We start from the raw sequence: 11,279 nt of genomic DNA on the forward strand, positions 1-11,279 counted from the left end.
TGTCGCTTTGTATCAACGTCTCAGCCCTTCTTTATAGGTTGTAAAAATTTCGAGCCATTACTGCATTTAATATGCGCACTGAAAGCGCCACGGTCTTTATAGTGGTGGTTTATGTACATTTTACATCCGCATAAAATATCAGAACGTCATAAATAAGTAGTCTTGACAGTTGCTCAAATATTGCCACGGGAGGGGATCAGGGCTGCAACTTAGAAACCACCCACAAAATGCACAAATTTATTTTTTCTTGTACATTTAATTGTCTCCTTAAAAGTAAAAATAATTCATGAATTAACCACTGCCGAATTATTATTATTATTGCAAATTATTCTTGTCAGGTGCCACTGTCTCGTTTTGGGGACAGCACACCTTTGGATTTGTACCATTAAAACCACATTGCGATCTCATTAGAAAAGTTAATGCTTCAATGGTGATCGGAGCGTTGAAATTATTTGCCATTGCGTAGACCGAGGGACATTCTTGGAGATTTATGCACCTACCGTCGATTGAATTCGGTGTTAAACACTGATCTGAATTAGCTGCAAAACAAAGGATTCGTTACGTTTACAACAAGCAAATTAATTAATTAATTTCTTACCTACACACGGTTTCATTTGAGAAATGGTTAAATACAAGAGAATAATAACACGCTGTGTTAACATGGTTATTATTGGCCAAACTAATGAATGGAAGAAACGGTTCTGGGTCTCCTTGACATTGACATCGACGGTCCGTTATCCTGGTCGTATTCACAGGTCATCGAGCTGAATTGAAAATTAAACAACGCTTTGACTCTTTCACACGTCACTTTCACAAAATAAATGACATTAAACTGACATTTTAAATCTACAATCAAAATTTGCTACCATTTAAATGTAATTCCGTCGCCTTCCTATGGCTGAAGATTCGAAAAGTAGCGACGCATCAGACAGTTCTTCAGAAAGTGTTAATGAGCCCACTAAAACTAAAAAACAAGTAACCGCGCCGAAACCGGTGATTCAGGGTAAAATTACGAAAAAGAGAAAAAACATCATTTCGGTGTGTCTGACAAATTGCCGCTATGAAGTCATCAGGAAGATCGCCTCAAAATTCACATACAAAGAGGTGAGCGAAGGCGAAAACTGGAATTTGTACTGGACGGATCTGTCCATCACGGTCGAACGCTGCAAGGAGATGAAACGCTATCAAAAGATCAATCATTTTCCAGGAATGTTAGAGATATGCAGAAAGGATCTGCTAGCACGAAATCTTAACAGAATGCTCAGATTGTTTCCGAAGGAATACAATTTTTTCCCGAGGACCTGGTGCCTGCCGGCCGATCTAGGCGAAGCATTGACGTACAGCAGATTACGTCGTAACAGAACCTTCATACTGAAACCTGATGCGGGCAGCCAAGGACGCGGTATTTTTGTGACCAAGAGTTTGAAGGACATTCGACCATGTGATCGGGGAGTGTGCCAAGTTTACATTAACAGGCCCTATCTCATAGATGGTTACAAGTTCGATCTGAGAGTCTACACCCTTATCACTTCTTGTGACCCTTTGAGAATTTATATTTATGACGAAGGGCTGGTCAGATTTGCCACTACCCGATATAAAGAACCAAATTCCGTCAACATAACCAACGTTTTCATGCATTTGACCAATTACGCCGTCAACAAGTACAGTCGAACGTACAACCAAGACTCAGAAGAAGGTAGCAAAAGAAAACTGTCTTGGTTTAACGGTTATTTGCGTAAACTAGGTCACGATGTTGATAGCATTTGGAAGAGAATCGACGATGTGATTATTAAAACAATTATTAGCGCGGCTCCTGTACTAAAACACAGCTATGCGGCTTGTTTCCCCAACCACGATGTGATACCAGCTTGCTGCGAGCTTCTAGGAGTTGACATCATTCTAGATAAGAGACTGAATCCTCAAATCCTTGAGGTGAACCATTCGCCGAGTTTCCACACCGACACAGCCTTAGACTGGGAAATAAAAGAGTCTCTTCTCACAGACATGTTCTCGATGATGAATCTAGATAAATGTGACAAGAGAAAAGTGATGAGAGAAGACAGGAAGCGTATTCGAGAGCGACTTCTTCACGGCAAAGATCATCAACCCTCTGTTGTAATCAATTTTGATGAATTTTACAGACACGAAATGAACAACCGAGGCGGATTCCGACTCGTCTATCCATGTCCTGCCACCAAAGTTCACTACAATAAATTTTTCGATCAAGGTCAAGGCTCGTTGTATTCGGAAACTGCAGCCAGCAGAGCGAGAGAAGCAGCTCAGAACGCCCTGAGAGACGAAATGCAACTGAAAGCGAGGCTGGAAGCTGCAAAACGCATCGTGGTGACACCATCCAAGCCGCCAGCTCCCAAGAAGAACGAGAATTCTCAAAATCAAATTCGATCGCCGTCCAAATTCAACGCACCACTCTCCATTATGAGTTCATCAGAACCGCAAATGATCGTCGAATCGGAAGAAAGAGATCGACTGCAGAGGTTGGCTCAGAGAGAATATTTGATCCGGAGTCACGGAATTTTGGAACATGTCTACTTTTCGATGAAGAAAAACGGGAACTTGAGACCACGCGACGAAAAGAAGTTTGCAATTTTTGATAAGATACGAAGTACTAGTGAGAATAATTTCAACAAACAGAATGGGATCTCTATTTCGGATCTTGTGGAGTCGATTAAGGCAAAATCAAACATCTGAGGAATCGGTACTGGGCCCGTAGTGTCGGATTAATAAATTTTCATTTTATTTTTTATTAAGGAACGTTTATTTGCCCAATTCACAATAATCAAATCATTTTCAGTAATAATGTACTTTTATCTATTTTAAGACGAATTATATTAACACTTTTGCTTTCTTTTTACTTGTCGATGGTAGACACGATCCATTCTATATATGATGGTACTTTGGTGTAGATTGCAATTCGTGAGGATGTTCCACATCTCCATACTCCCAGGGAGTCTACACCAATTAAAAAGTAACGATTTGTTTTCTTAATTGCTTTCCTTAACATAAGAGGTCCTCCAGAATCTCCAGGACACGTCCTAGCGTTTTCGGTGGATCCTGCACAATACTGTGTAGAATTCACAGGTACTCCACATGTATTAGTTTTCAGAACGAATTTAGCTTTCACTTTAATTTGATTCATTACTGAAATGTAAATTTGGTTAATTAATTAAATAACATAACTGTTACAGTAGCGGTTAACCATCGTTTTCATCACTGCCCCAACCGGCTATCCACAATGTCTCATTATTTGGTGGATTCATATAATTTGGTGGTAAACAAATCGGTTTAATATATTCTGCAAAAACATTGTTATTTTGGGCAAATAAATGCATTAATCCGTGCGAAACCTGTGAATTCAACATTGCTTTCCAAACGAATCAGTGCAATATCATTGTAAGAGGACGATCTAATATAATTTGGATGAATATGGAAAAACGCAATTTGCAATTCTTTGATTTCATCAGCACATACCTTTTGTTTCTCAAAGGTTATGCAGTCAGGATTATTAGAAATATCGTATTCTCCTAAAACGACGGAAGATCTAAAATTAAAATTTACGTCAGCAATAGCTGTTGATGTTTTTTCGTAAAGCTAGAAAAACTTACACGTTTCCATTATTCTTTTTTAAGGTTATCTGTGGATCAACACAATGGGCTGCAGTTAAGACGTACCTATTGTTGATCAGATTGCCGTGGCAGCCATAATTAAACTTATTATTGGTAGTGCGGTACTTTAAAAGAACAATCCAAGGAAACTCATCTATCTCAGTACGTTCTCCTCCAGATATTTTTGTAGCCAGACCTTCCAAACCGCACTCTTCATATTCTGGCAGTAGTTGAATTTTATCAAGAATCTTCTGTAATTTTGTGGTACTGAAGCATTTTATGTGTGCCACTTCATCTTGATCGTAGTAGCAATGAAGTAGATTCATAAGAATTGTTGTGTGGCTTTTATTTCTTCTAGGGCGTGTTAAATCACTTAAATGGGCGCAATGGTCCAAAGGGACGCATTTAACGTTTTCTTCTAGTAATAATGCATGGCTAAAAATTGCGAGGAAATTTGCAAAACCTACAAAACTTTAGTGACAACAAGATCCGCATTACTTTACAAAAGTTTTAACGATGCTGAAAAAATGTATTTACTTACAAGAGATTATCAGTAATTTAGTAATAAACATTCTCAACACATTAATCCCTAATTTGCAGCACTTGTAACAAATAAGCGTAAAGTAGTGAACAGACTATTATTCGCTAGAGCTGTTGTTTTTTATTACTTGGATCAGAATTTCCAAAGGTCAAAAGGTTAATGTCGAGTGATTATTTTACTGAACTCTTCTTTAAATACTACTTTAAAATCTTTAAATTACATGCAGATTACTTAAGATAACGAATTAGTTATTGTGGTTAGAGGCTCTTGGTTACCAAAAATAAAACTTACTAAGTTATTGATGTCAAATACTTTATTATTTAATAATAATGTTATTTGTCGTATCATATCATTTTTCTTGTGAACACATTTGAGTAATTGGCAAGATCCCTAAATTACTAATAGTATTTTTTTCTTTAAGGAAAAATTTCAGGATTAAAAATTGTCATGTTTTTCTAGGGATTTCATTTTGTTACAGATTTTTTTTTTATTTGAAATACTTTCATGTCTTTGGTGCAGTCGATTTGTCATAAAATTAGAGCAGTTGAGTCGACTGAAGTCATGAAACGACTTCACACACAAGTGCTACAGTTTTATCTGATTTGTTTATCAATCCACTCTCTGTACGGTGGTAGGAAAGTGTAAACTCCGGGAAAACTACCACATATCCGTCCATATCCATAAGAAACCATTCCCACTGCATAAGTGGCAAACCGGCCACTTCCAGTTTTCACATCAAGCATTAGAGGTCCTCCGGAATCGCCGAAACAACTGTCAACACCATTACCCGTTCCTACGCAAATCTGTCGATTGTTTAATCTTCTTCTACCGTTATTTTTATCGCATCTTTCTTGGTCCACATAAGGCACTGTAGTTTTTTTCTTAATAGGACTACGTTTCGCTACAATGTATTTTAGTGATGGCTGTTTTGGGGAAGTGCTAGAACGTTACCAGTTTCTGTTCGTCCCCAGCCACTGATGGTAAAAGTCTCATTTCCGCGCAAGTTGAAATTGATAGAAGGAAGACACACCGGTTGAACGTAATCTGCGAACCTGGATTAGTTATAAAATCTTAAATAAATTTAACCTCACCTGAAAAAACGACTTTGCGATCAAGTCGTATAATAGCAATGTCATTTATCATGGAGCTGGAGTCGTAATTAGGGTGCATAACGTAATCGTTTGCAGGAAACTCTTGAGGAGGATCTGCACAGTCTTGCCCGTATTTTTGATAAATGCAGTCGGTTTCGTTTCTGGTGTCGTATTCCCCTAGGATTACGCTCTGTCTAAAACATGAGTTGTGTTAATAAGTGTTGGTCTAGAACTCAGAACGCTTACAATTTTCCTAAAAGTTTTTGTTTGATTATTACAGGATCTACGCAATGAGCCGCTGTCAAGACGTAGTGCTCATTAATCAAACTCCCAGCACAAGCGTACTGGATGACATTTCTGTTAACATATTTAAGAAGCGCCAACCAAGGGTACTCATCTAGATAGGCATTTGTTCCGCCAACGATTTTATAATCAGAACTCTGTTTTCCACACTCCTCCAGATCTGCGTCCGGGAAAGAATTGGAAAATCTTTCGTGTAGGTCGTTGCTGCTAAAATCACTGATGACTTTTCCTTCATCCGGACAGCAGACTCGTATTTCCGGATCATGATCTGTACTACATCTGTACTCCTTCAGGTACTTTTTCACCACGGGATCACGTCTGTTGACATTCTCCATGTATTCCATGAATGAGTCGCACTCTCGGATATTCTTGCAAATACCTAGAATTAACTGTTACCAGTTGCTATATATCTTTTTAGGCAGTCTCACCATTCCGAGAATCCGGTGTTTTACAAAACAAAAACAAGGTACACCACACTTTGGGCTCTTGACCATCAAAGCCACAATGGGAGTACCGTAAGAATTCGATTGTTTCCGGAGCGTAGGGTTTAGTTTTTATAAGTTTCATGGCCAATGGACACAATTTCAGCGGAATACATTCTATTTTGGTGGATGAAACGTAACCTATAAAACATTACAGGTTTAATTATTAGAAGCCGAGAAATTTCCGTTGCGTCTGTTAAAAGTGCCAAATCACAGGCAAATGCGTAATTACACATTGTCATGATTTGGTCTAGACAGGAAATTGCAAATAACAACGTACAAGAAACCCATCATCCCGGTACGCGTCTCAATTTTTTTTTATTTTATTTGAGCGTTCCAGCATTTGAAATTTAGCAAGATTCTTGGTCGTACGACATCATGGAAATATTTACGAGGAATTATTTAAAGTCCGGATTTAAAAGTTCTAATCTAGTTCTGCAACATTCCAAGCGTGACAATTAACATATTATTTGAGACAAAAAAATTTCATTACTGTATTAGTTAATAATAATCATTATTTAATATTACGTAACTGTTTCTAATCACTGATTTCATCAAAACATTAAAAAACTGATTTTATTTTTTTAATGGCAATCTAATTGAAATAAAATGATAATCATGTACTGGAGGAATTAATTGTTTCCATTTTAATTAAACTTTATTTTGTTATTATCCAGTTTGAGTAATTCAAATTTTAACTGTAAATGTAAAAATACAACAAAACACTATTTTCTATTTGAACGTATTTATTTATATTTTCCTTTCCCAAAATATGAAGTAGGTATAATATGAATAAATGGAAGAATCTGCATAGAATAATACTCGTAGCTTTATTTACTGGTGTCCAATCTGGGTAGATCTTTTCCAAAAACCTAAGTGTTGTTTATAATATCTTTAAACAAATTATGCTCAAAGTTGCCGTTGAAGAGTCGATTGTGAACGCACCACGGATTACAGATCCCGGATTAGCTGTTTAAAATCTAACCCCACTTTTTGCGTTGTTTGTGTTTTTATTTTGCAGACTGACGACGAGTGGTACGTTCACAATCGACTCTTCAACGCCAACTTTGAGGAGAAATTAAAATTAACACCCGATACATACTGAGAAGAACTAGCTGCTAAACAATTTTATCGTTATATGTAGACAGTTTTCCAAATTTTGTTTTTGTAAAATGATTGACAATAATCAATATGTACTTAAGATTTGTTGCGCATTTGAAATTAACATTATCTTGCAAAAGTTACGCGCCACAGTATTTTACGTTATATCCAAGGAATAATTTGATAAAGAATGCTAGGGCGTTGCACACTTACCGTAGAAATCACTTACATAGACGATTAGAGTATTTTAATGCTATTGTACATTATCAATTGTTGATTTTTTTTTCATACTAGCGTCTGCTATATCATGATGATCCAGAGATTATGGCGTAACAACGTGAGAAATCAATAACCATTATTTGTAAATAATCGAGAAAAAATACCAAACAAACATATTGGTGCTGGGAAGCACAAGTAGTGAATTAGCATTAAAAAATTAAAAATAGAAACTTGTGGTTTCCGACCGCAAAAATAATTGTAATCAAGACCATCATAGGCTTACTTCTGCTTTCGATAACTGTCTGCACACGCGAAGGCAAACTTGTTTCAATTAGTTTGCAAATGAATCAGTTAACGTAATTATAACAGTAGATTATTATTTAGTAAAATATTCCCTACAACGTAATTTTTAAACTAAACTCAATATTTCGTTTTAAAAAGTCCCCAACGAAACGTAAGTCTCAACAAGTTAATAATGACTTGTAATGTACTCCGTTTAATTACTCACTTTCTGTTCGCAATAACCACAAAACGTTCACCAACAACACAACACTAGAAACTTTTCCTACGATCATTTTGTTTTGAATGTTGGGAATTTACAAGCGTTCGGCCATAACCTGTCAGAACTTTATAAACTGAAAGCGAGATGACGTCACAAGTGAATTTTTGCTGCTGCATTACTGTTGCGTATAGAAGTGTAATTTCCCGGTCGGAAATTGATGACTCTAAGCTAAGGTAAATTACCCACTACCTGAACGTTGGCTTAAAGTCCGAATTTTTATTTGATAAATTATACAAGTGAAAAAAAATTGATGAATGTTTAACTGCACCGTCTCAATCAATTGAATCCATTGAGATTTTCAGATTAAATTTTTTGTGTCGAGAAGAACGAGCTCTTAGACTTAACCTTGACTGATGTCATTGAAAGAGGGCATCGAACACGACGAAGGAAATATTTAATTTGAACTTGTTTTTGAACATGTCGTAATGTATTAAATTTTGTTACAAAATTAATCAAACAGGGCAATTACTATTTTTGTATCGTTTCCAAAATCCAGTCCATATATGAAGATACGTCTGTGTAAATCCCCCTTCCCGCGCCACAAGAGACTCCAAAAGAAACCACGCCAACCAATATATTTCTTACTTCATGGTCGTCAAACACTTTTTGAAACATCAGAGGTCCGCCAGAGTCTCCACTGCAAGTGTCTGTGCCGTTATTAGATCCGGCACAAATTTGAGTAACATCTGGTTGCAAAGTATCAGTGTTGCACTGGTCCCTTGTCAAGTGATGCACTCGACCTTTGAGTTTGATCTTGCTGATTGGACCTAAAAACAGATGTTTATATTTTTCTTAAAGATTAAGATAGAGAGCACACCTCCTGGTTTAGTTCTGCCCCATCCACTTATCCAGAAAGTTTCGCCAAGTGCCACATCAATACGATTTAAAGGCAAACAAATCGGTTTGACGTAAACTACAATTAAAAGAAAGTGTTTCTTCTATTCGCTAAGTTGATTTTATATACCAGAGAACGTTGCAGGGTCCTTTAAACGTATCAGTGCAATATCGTATAAACCACCCCCTACTGTACCAAACTTGGGATGAGAGTGATTGGATTCGATGGACAGTTCTTGAATAGGATCAGCACAGGGTCCTCCATATTCTCGAAGTATGCAATCTGTTGTGTTGTCGAGATCATACTCACCCAGTACCACTTTATCTCTGGAGAATATGTAACCGTATATTTTTTGATCATATCAAAATGTAAATCTTACAGAACTCCTATTGTAACTTTTCTAGCTAAAGTGAAGTCCACACAATGCGCTGCTGTAACCACGTATTTTCTGCTAATTAGAGTACCATGGCAGTTTAATTTGCTCGTTCCATTTTTAATTTTATATTTCAACAATGCTAACCAAGGAAAGTCGTTCAATTCTGCTATCTCTCCATTGCTTATCTTGTTACCAAGAACTTGAGCGCCACAGTCGTACTGTTTCGGTAATAATTCTCTCTTGCTTATTACTGTGTAAGTAACGTATGAGTAATTTCCTTACATTTTTTATTAAATTATACCTTTCGATGAGTTCGCGACAATTTCACACATTACCATGTCTTTTCTGTCACTGTCACCACAAGTCGCGGACCTGAGCAACTGTTTTACTTCAGCATCATGTTTTCGAGTTTTTATTAATTCATAGGCTTCGGGACACTCGCGAAAATGGACGCAACCTACTATAAATAAATCTATATGTTTTCTTGCGGTTTAATGAAATTAAACAGTTACACCTTTGAAAGGTGGAATTCGATCACAGATAATTTTTGCTTCTCGAGCCGAACCACAATGAGCATTCCGGAGAATTTCCAAAGTATTAGGATCGTGTCTTCTCTTTCTAACATACTTAACTGCTTCGATACAATCTTCCAAGGGTATACATTCATTGATTGGAGAAGCTGAAAGTTGAATTTCATTTTTAAATTATTTAGGTATTGTTGATCTTATATTGTAATTATTATATTTACAGAAATGTATCATCTGGAACACGAACATCACAAAAATTCGTAATTGTACCATTTTTACCATCGCCTTCAGTTCTTTGGTCAAAAGTAATGTTAACACTGCTCAGTAAATAAACTTCCCAGGGTTATCAGTGTCATATCATTCTGCCATAATTATCAGCTGTAAATTACATACGTACACGTATGTATTAGTTACTAATGAAATAATTATAAAATAATACAGTGAGCGGCAAAACTTGGAATATATTTGGAATATATTTTCTTTACCGTTGACCTTTACAAAGGCAACTCTCCGATCATTGTAGTTTCTTCGCTCGTTTCCATTTTAGCACGTTTCCGTCATCGACATTTTTTTAAATCGCCCCAAATTTTTTTGTATATTTAGATAAACTGTTAAATTTAATAATTAAAAGTTACAGGGTGTTAAAACTTAGAAAATTTTAACTAAAAATATTCTTGAATTTTTTTTTTTTTATTATACAGGGTGATTTACGAAGAATAATGAGCCCGACGGTATAGAAAATGCAACCCACAATACATTGCAACAAAAAGCCGGACATCGAAGCGGTAAATGTCCGGGTTTTTTTCCTGATGAATTGCGGATTGCATTTTCTATTCCGTCGGGCTCATTATTCCTCGTAAATCACCCTGTATAGGTTTTTTTCTGTTTTTTCTTACATAAGTACAGTAATGTCAATAAGAAATTACTCCCTAGGATTCGAACTTTTAGGGAAATTACGTCTTTCATGTTATATGTAACTAGAAGTTTCAAAAGTAATTTTGAATGCCTAAGGTTGGTTACTATAAATTGAGAGATTCTTTGCGCAAGTCCAACTAAATATGTCGGCAGAAACCAAAACTAATTGTGAAACGAAAAAACATCTATCAGTTAGCGAAAAATGTGCAATTTGCAACTGCTGCAAAGAATTCGCTGCCTTACATTTTTGACATGGTTTCGATATCTTTTGTTTTTCACCAGAAACCACATAGCCTCCAACCTAACCAAATTTATGGCAAATATCCCTAAATTCTAGGGAGTAATTTCTTGTTGACATTACTGTAGTTATTTGACAAAGAGAGGTTTAGATTCATTTGAATATTCGTAATTAAACAAATATTTACGTCAATTGGGTCTAGTTCTTCAAAATTCAAGTTTTGTGGGACGTACCTCCACAAACTCAAATTTCTAACTGTACAATCGTAACGTGCATGTGAAAAACAGATTCAATTAGAATAGAAATTGTTAGTTCTGATTCTTTTTACGTTGAACAATAAGGGAACTGATATTCGATTGATTTGACCGGTTCAGTCGTCTCCAAACAAAATCTTACCACGAGAGTAGCCAGATTTTAATGACATGGACTTCTATTTCAGCAAGTTAGTGAAAAAAAAAACGAAAAA

At 36.3% G+C, this 11,279-nt stretch overlaps 4 protein-coding genes across 9 annotated transcripts; 1 reads left to right on the plus strand and 3 right to left on the minus strand.

Moving 5' to 3' along the window:
* Positions 1-224: 224 nt before the first annotated feature.
* On the minus strand, positions 225-4,428 carry LOC138135956 (phenoloxidase-activating factor 1-like). Of its 3 annotated transcripts, XM_069054969.1 has the most exons (7): positions 4,165-4,428; positions 3,624-4,086; positions 3,366-3,559; positions 3,218-3,313; positions 867-3,159; positions 599-764; positions 225-539 (listed from the first exon to the last, which is right to left on the minus strand). In XM_069054969.1, the coding sequence occupies exons 1-5, from the start codon at positions 4,193-4,195 to the stop codon at positions 2,870-2,872; spliced, it is 1,074 nt and encodes a 357-aa protein (XP_068911070.1). In that variant the 5' UTR covers positions 4,196-4,428; the 3' UTR covers positions 225-539; positions 599-764; positions 867-2,869. The 3 variants fall into 3 exon arrangements, with proteins under 3 accessions (XP_068911070.1, XP_068911071.1, XP_068911069.1); XM_069054970.1 differs by having other exon boundaries at positions 603-3,159; XM_069054968.1 differs by having other exon boundaries at positions 599-3,159.
* Positions 895-2,861, plus strand: LOC138135950 (tubulin polyglutamylase ttll6-like). The gene has a single exon (XM_069054953.1). The coding sequence runs from the start codon at positions 895-897 to the stop codon at positions 2,707-2,709; it is 1,815 nt and encodes a 604-aa protein (XP_068911054.1). The 3' UTR covers positions 2,710-2,861.
* Positions 4,429-4,459: 31 nt separating the features above from the next.
* LOC138135954 (CLIP domain-containing serine protease B10-like) lies at positions 4,460-8,157 on the minus strand. 3 transcript variants are annotated; one of them, XM_069054962.1, is made up of 6 exons: positions 7,869-8,157; positions 5,987-6,181; positions 5,502-5,937; positions 5,256-5,449; positions 5,116-5,208; positions 4,460-5,065 (listed from the first exon to the last, which is right to left on the minus strand). In XM_069054962.1, exons 1-6 carry the CDS (start codon positions 7,933-7,935, stop codon positions 4,758-4,760), a joined length of 1,293 nt encoding a protein of 430 aa, XP_068911063.1. In that variant the 5' UTR covers positions 7,936-8,157; the 3' UTR covers positions 4,460-4,757. The 3 variants fall into 3 exon arrangements, with proteins under 3 accessions (XP_068911063.1, XP_068911064.1, XP_068911065.1); XM_069054963.1 differs by having other exon boundaries at positions 7,355-7,914; XM_069054964.1 differs by lacking the exon at positions 7,869-8,157 and having other exon boundaries at positions 5,502-5,947; positions 5,987-6,126.
* Positions 8,158-8,296: 139 nt separating this feature from the next.
* LOC138135955 (phenoloxidase-activating enzyme 1-like) lies at positions 8,297-10,036 on the minus strand. 2 transcript variants are annotated; one of them, XM_069054966.1, is made up of 7 exons: positions 9,882-10,036; positions 9,648-9,812; positions 9,435-9,590; positions 9,137-9,383; positions 8,887-9,083; positions 8,740-8,835; positions 8,297-8,689 (listed from the first exon to the last, which is right to left on the minus strand). In XM_069054966.1, the coding sequence occupies exons 1-7, from the start codon at positions 9,940-9,942 to the stop codon at positions 8,391-8,393; spliced, it is 1,221 nt and encodes a 406-aa protein (XP_068911067.1). In that variant the 5' UTR covers positions 9,943-10,036; the 3' UTR covers positions 8,297-8,390. The 2 variants fall into 2 exon arrangements, with proteins under 2 accessions (XP_068911067.1, XP_068911066.1); XM_069054965.1 differs by having other exon boundaries at positions 9,435-9,593.
* Positions 10,037-11,279: the final 1,243 nt, after the last annotated feature.

This window comes from Tenebrio molitor, chromosome 7 (assembly GCF_963966145.1).
Source record: "Tenebrio molitor chromosome 7, icTenMoli1.1, whole genome shotgun sequence".
Classification (NCBI taxonomy): domain Eukaryota; kingdom Metazoa; phylum Arthropoda; class Insecta; order Coleoptera; family Tenebrionidae; genus Tenebrio; species Tenebrio molitor.

Bases quoted from the DNA above. Each gene is read 5' to 3' on its own strand.
- LOC138135950 (XM_069054953.1), top strand. From the start codon at position 895: ATGGCTGAAGATTCGAAAAGTAGCGACGCATCAGACAGTTCTTCAGAA.
- LOC138135956 (XM_069054969.1), bottom strand. From the start codon at position 4,195: ATGTTTATTACTAAATTACTGATAATCTCTT. The intron at 4,087-4,164 runs GTAAGTAAATAC...AAAGTTTTGTAG, and splicing joins TAAATTACTGATAATCTCTT to GTTTTGCAAATTTCCTCGCA. The intron at 3,314-3,365 runs GTTTCGCACGGA...ATGTTTTTGCAG, and splicing joins AAGCAATGTTGAATTCACAG to AATATATTAAACCGATTTGT.
- LOC138135954 (XM_069054962.1), bottom strand. From the start codon at position 7,935: ATGATCGTAGGAAAAGTTTCTAGTGTTGTGTTGTTGGTGAACGTTTTG. The intron at 5,938-5,986 runs GTGAGACTGCCT...AGTTAATTCTAG, and splicing joins AACACCGGATTCTCGGAATG to GTATTTGCAAGAATATCCGA. The intron at 5,066-5,115 runs GTAACGTTCTAG...AATACATTGTAG, and splicing joins CTGGGGACGAACAGAAACTG to CGAAACGTAGTCCTATTAAG.
- LOC138135955 (XM_069054965.1), bottom strand. From the start codon at position 9,942: ATGGTAAAAATGGTACAATTACGAATTTTTGTGATGTTCGTGTTCCAG. The intron at 9,384-9,434 runs GTATAATTTAAT...TTACTTACACAG, and splicing joins TGTCGCGAACTCATCGAAAG to TAATAAGCAAGAGAGAATTA. The intron at 8,836-8,886 runs GTATATAAAATC...TTTTAATTGTAG, and splicing joins GGACCCTGCAACGTTCTCTG to TTTACGTCAAACCGATTTGT.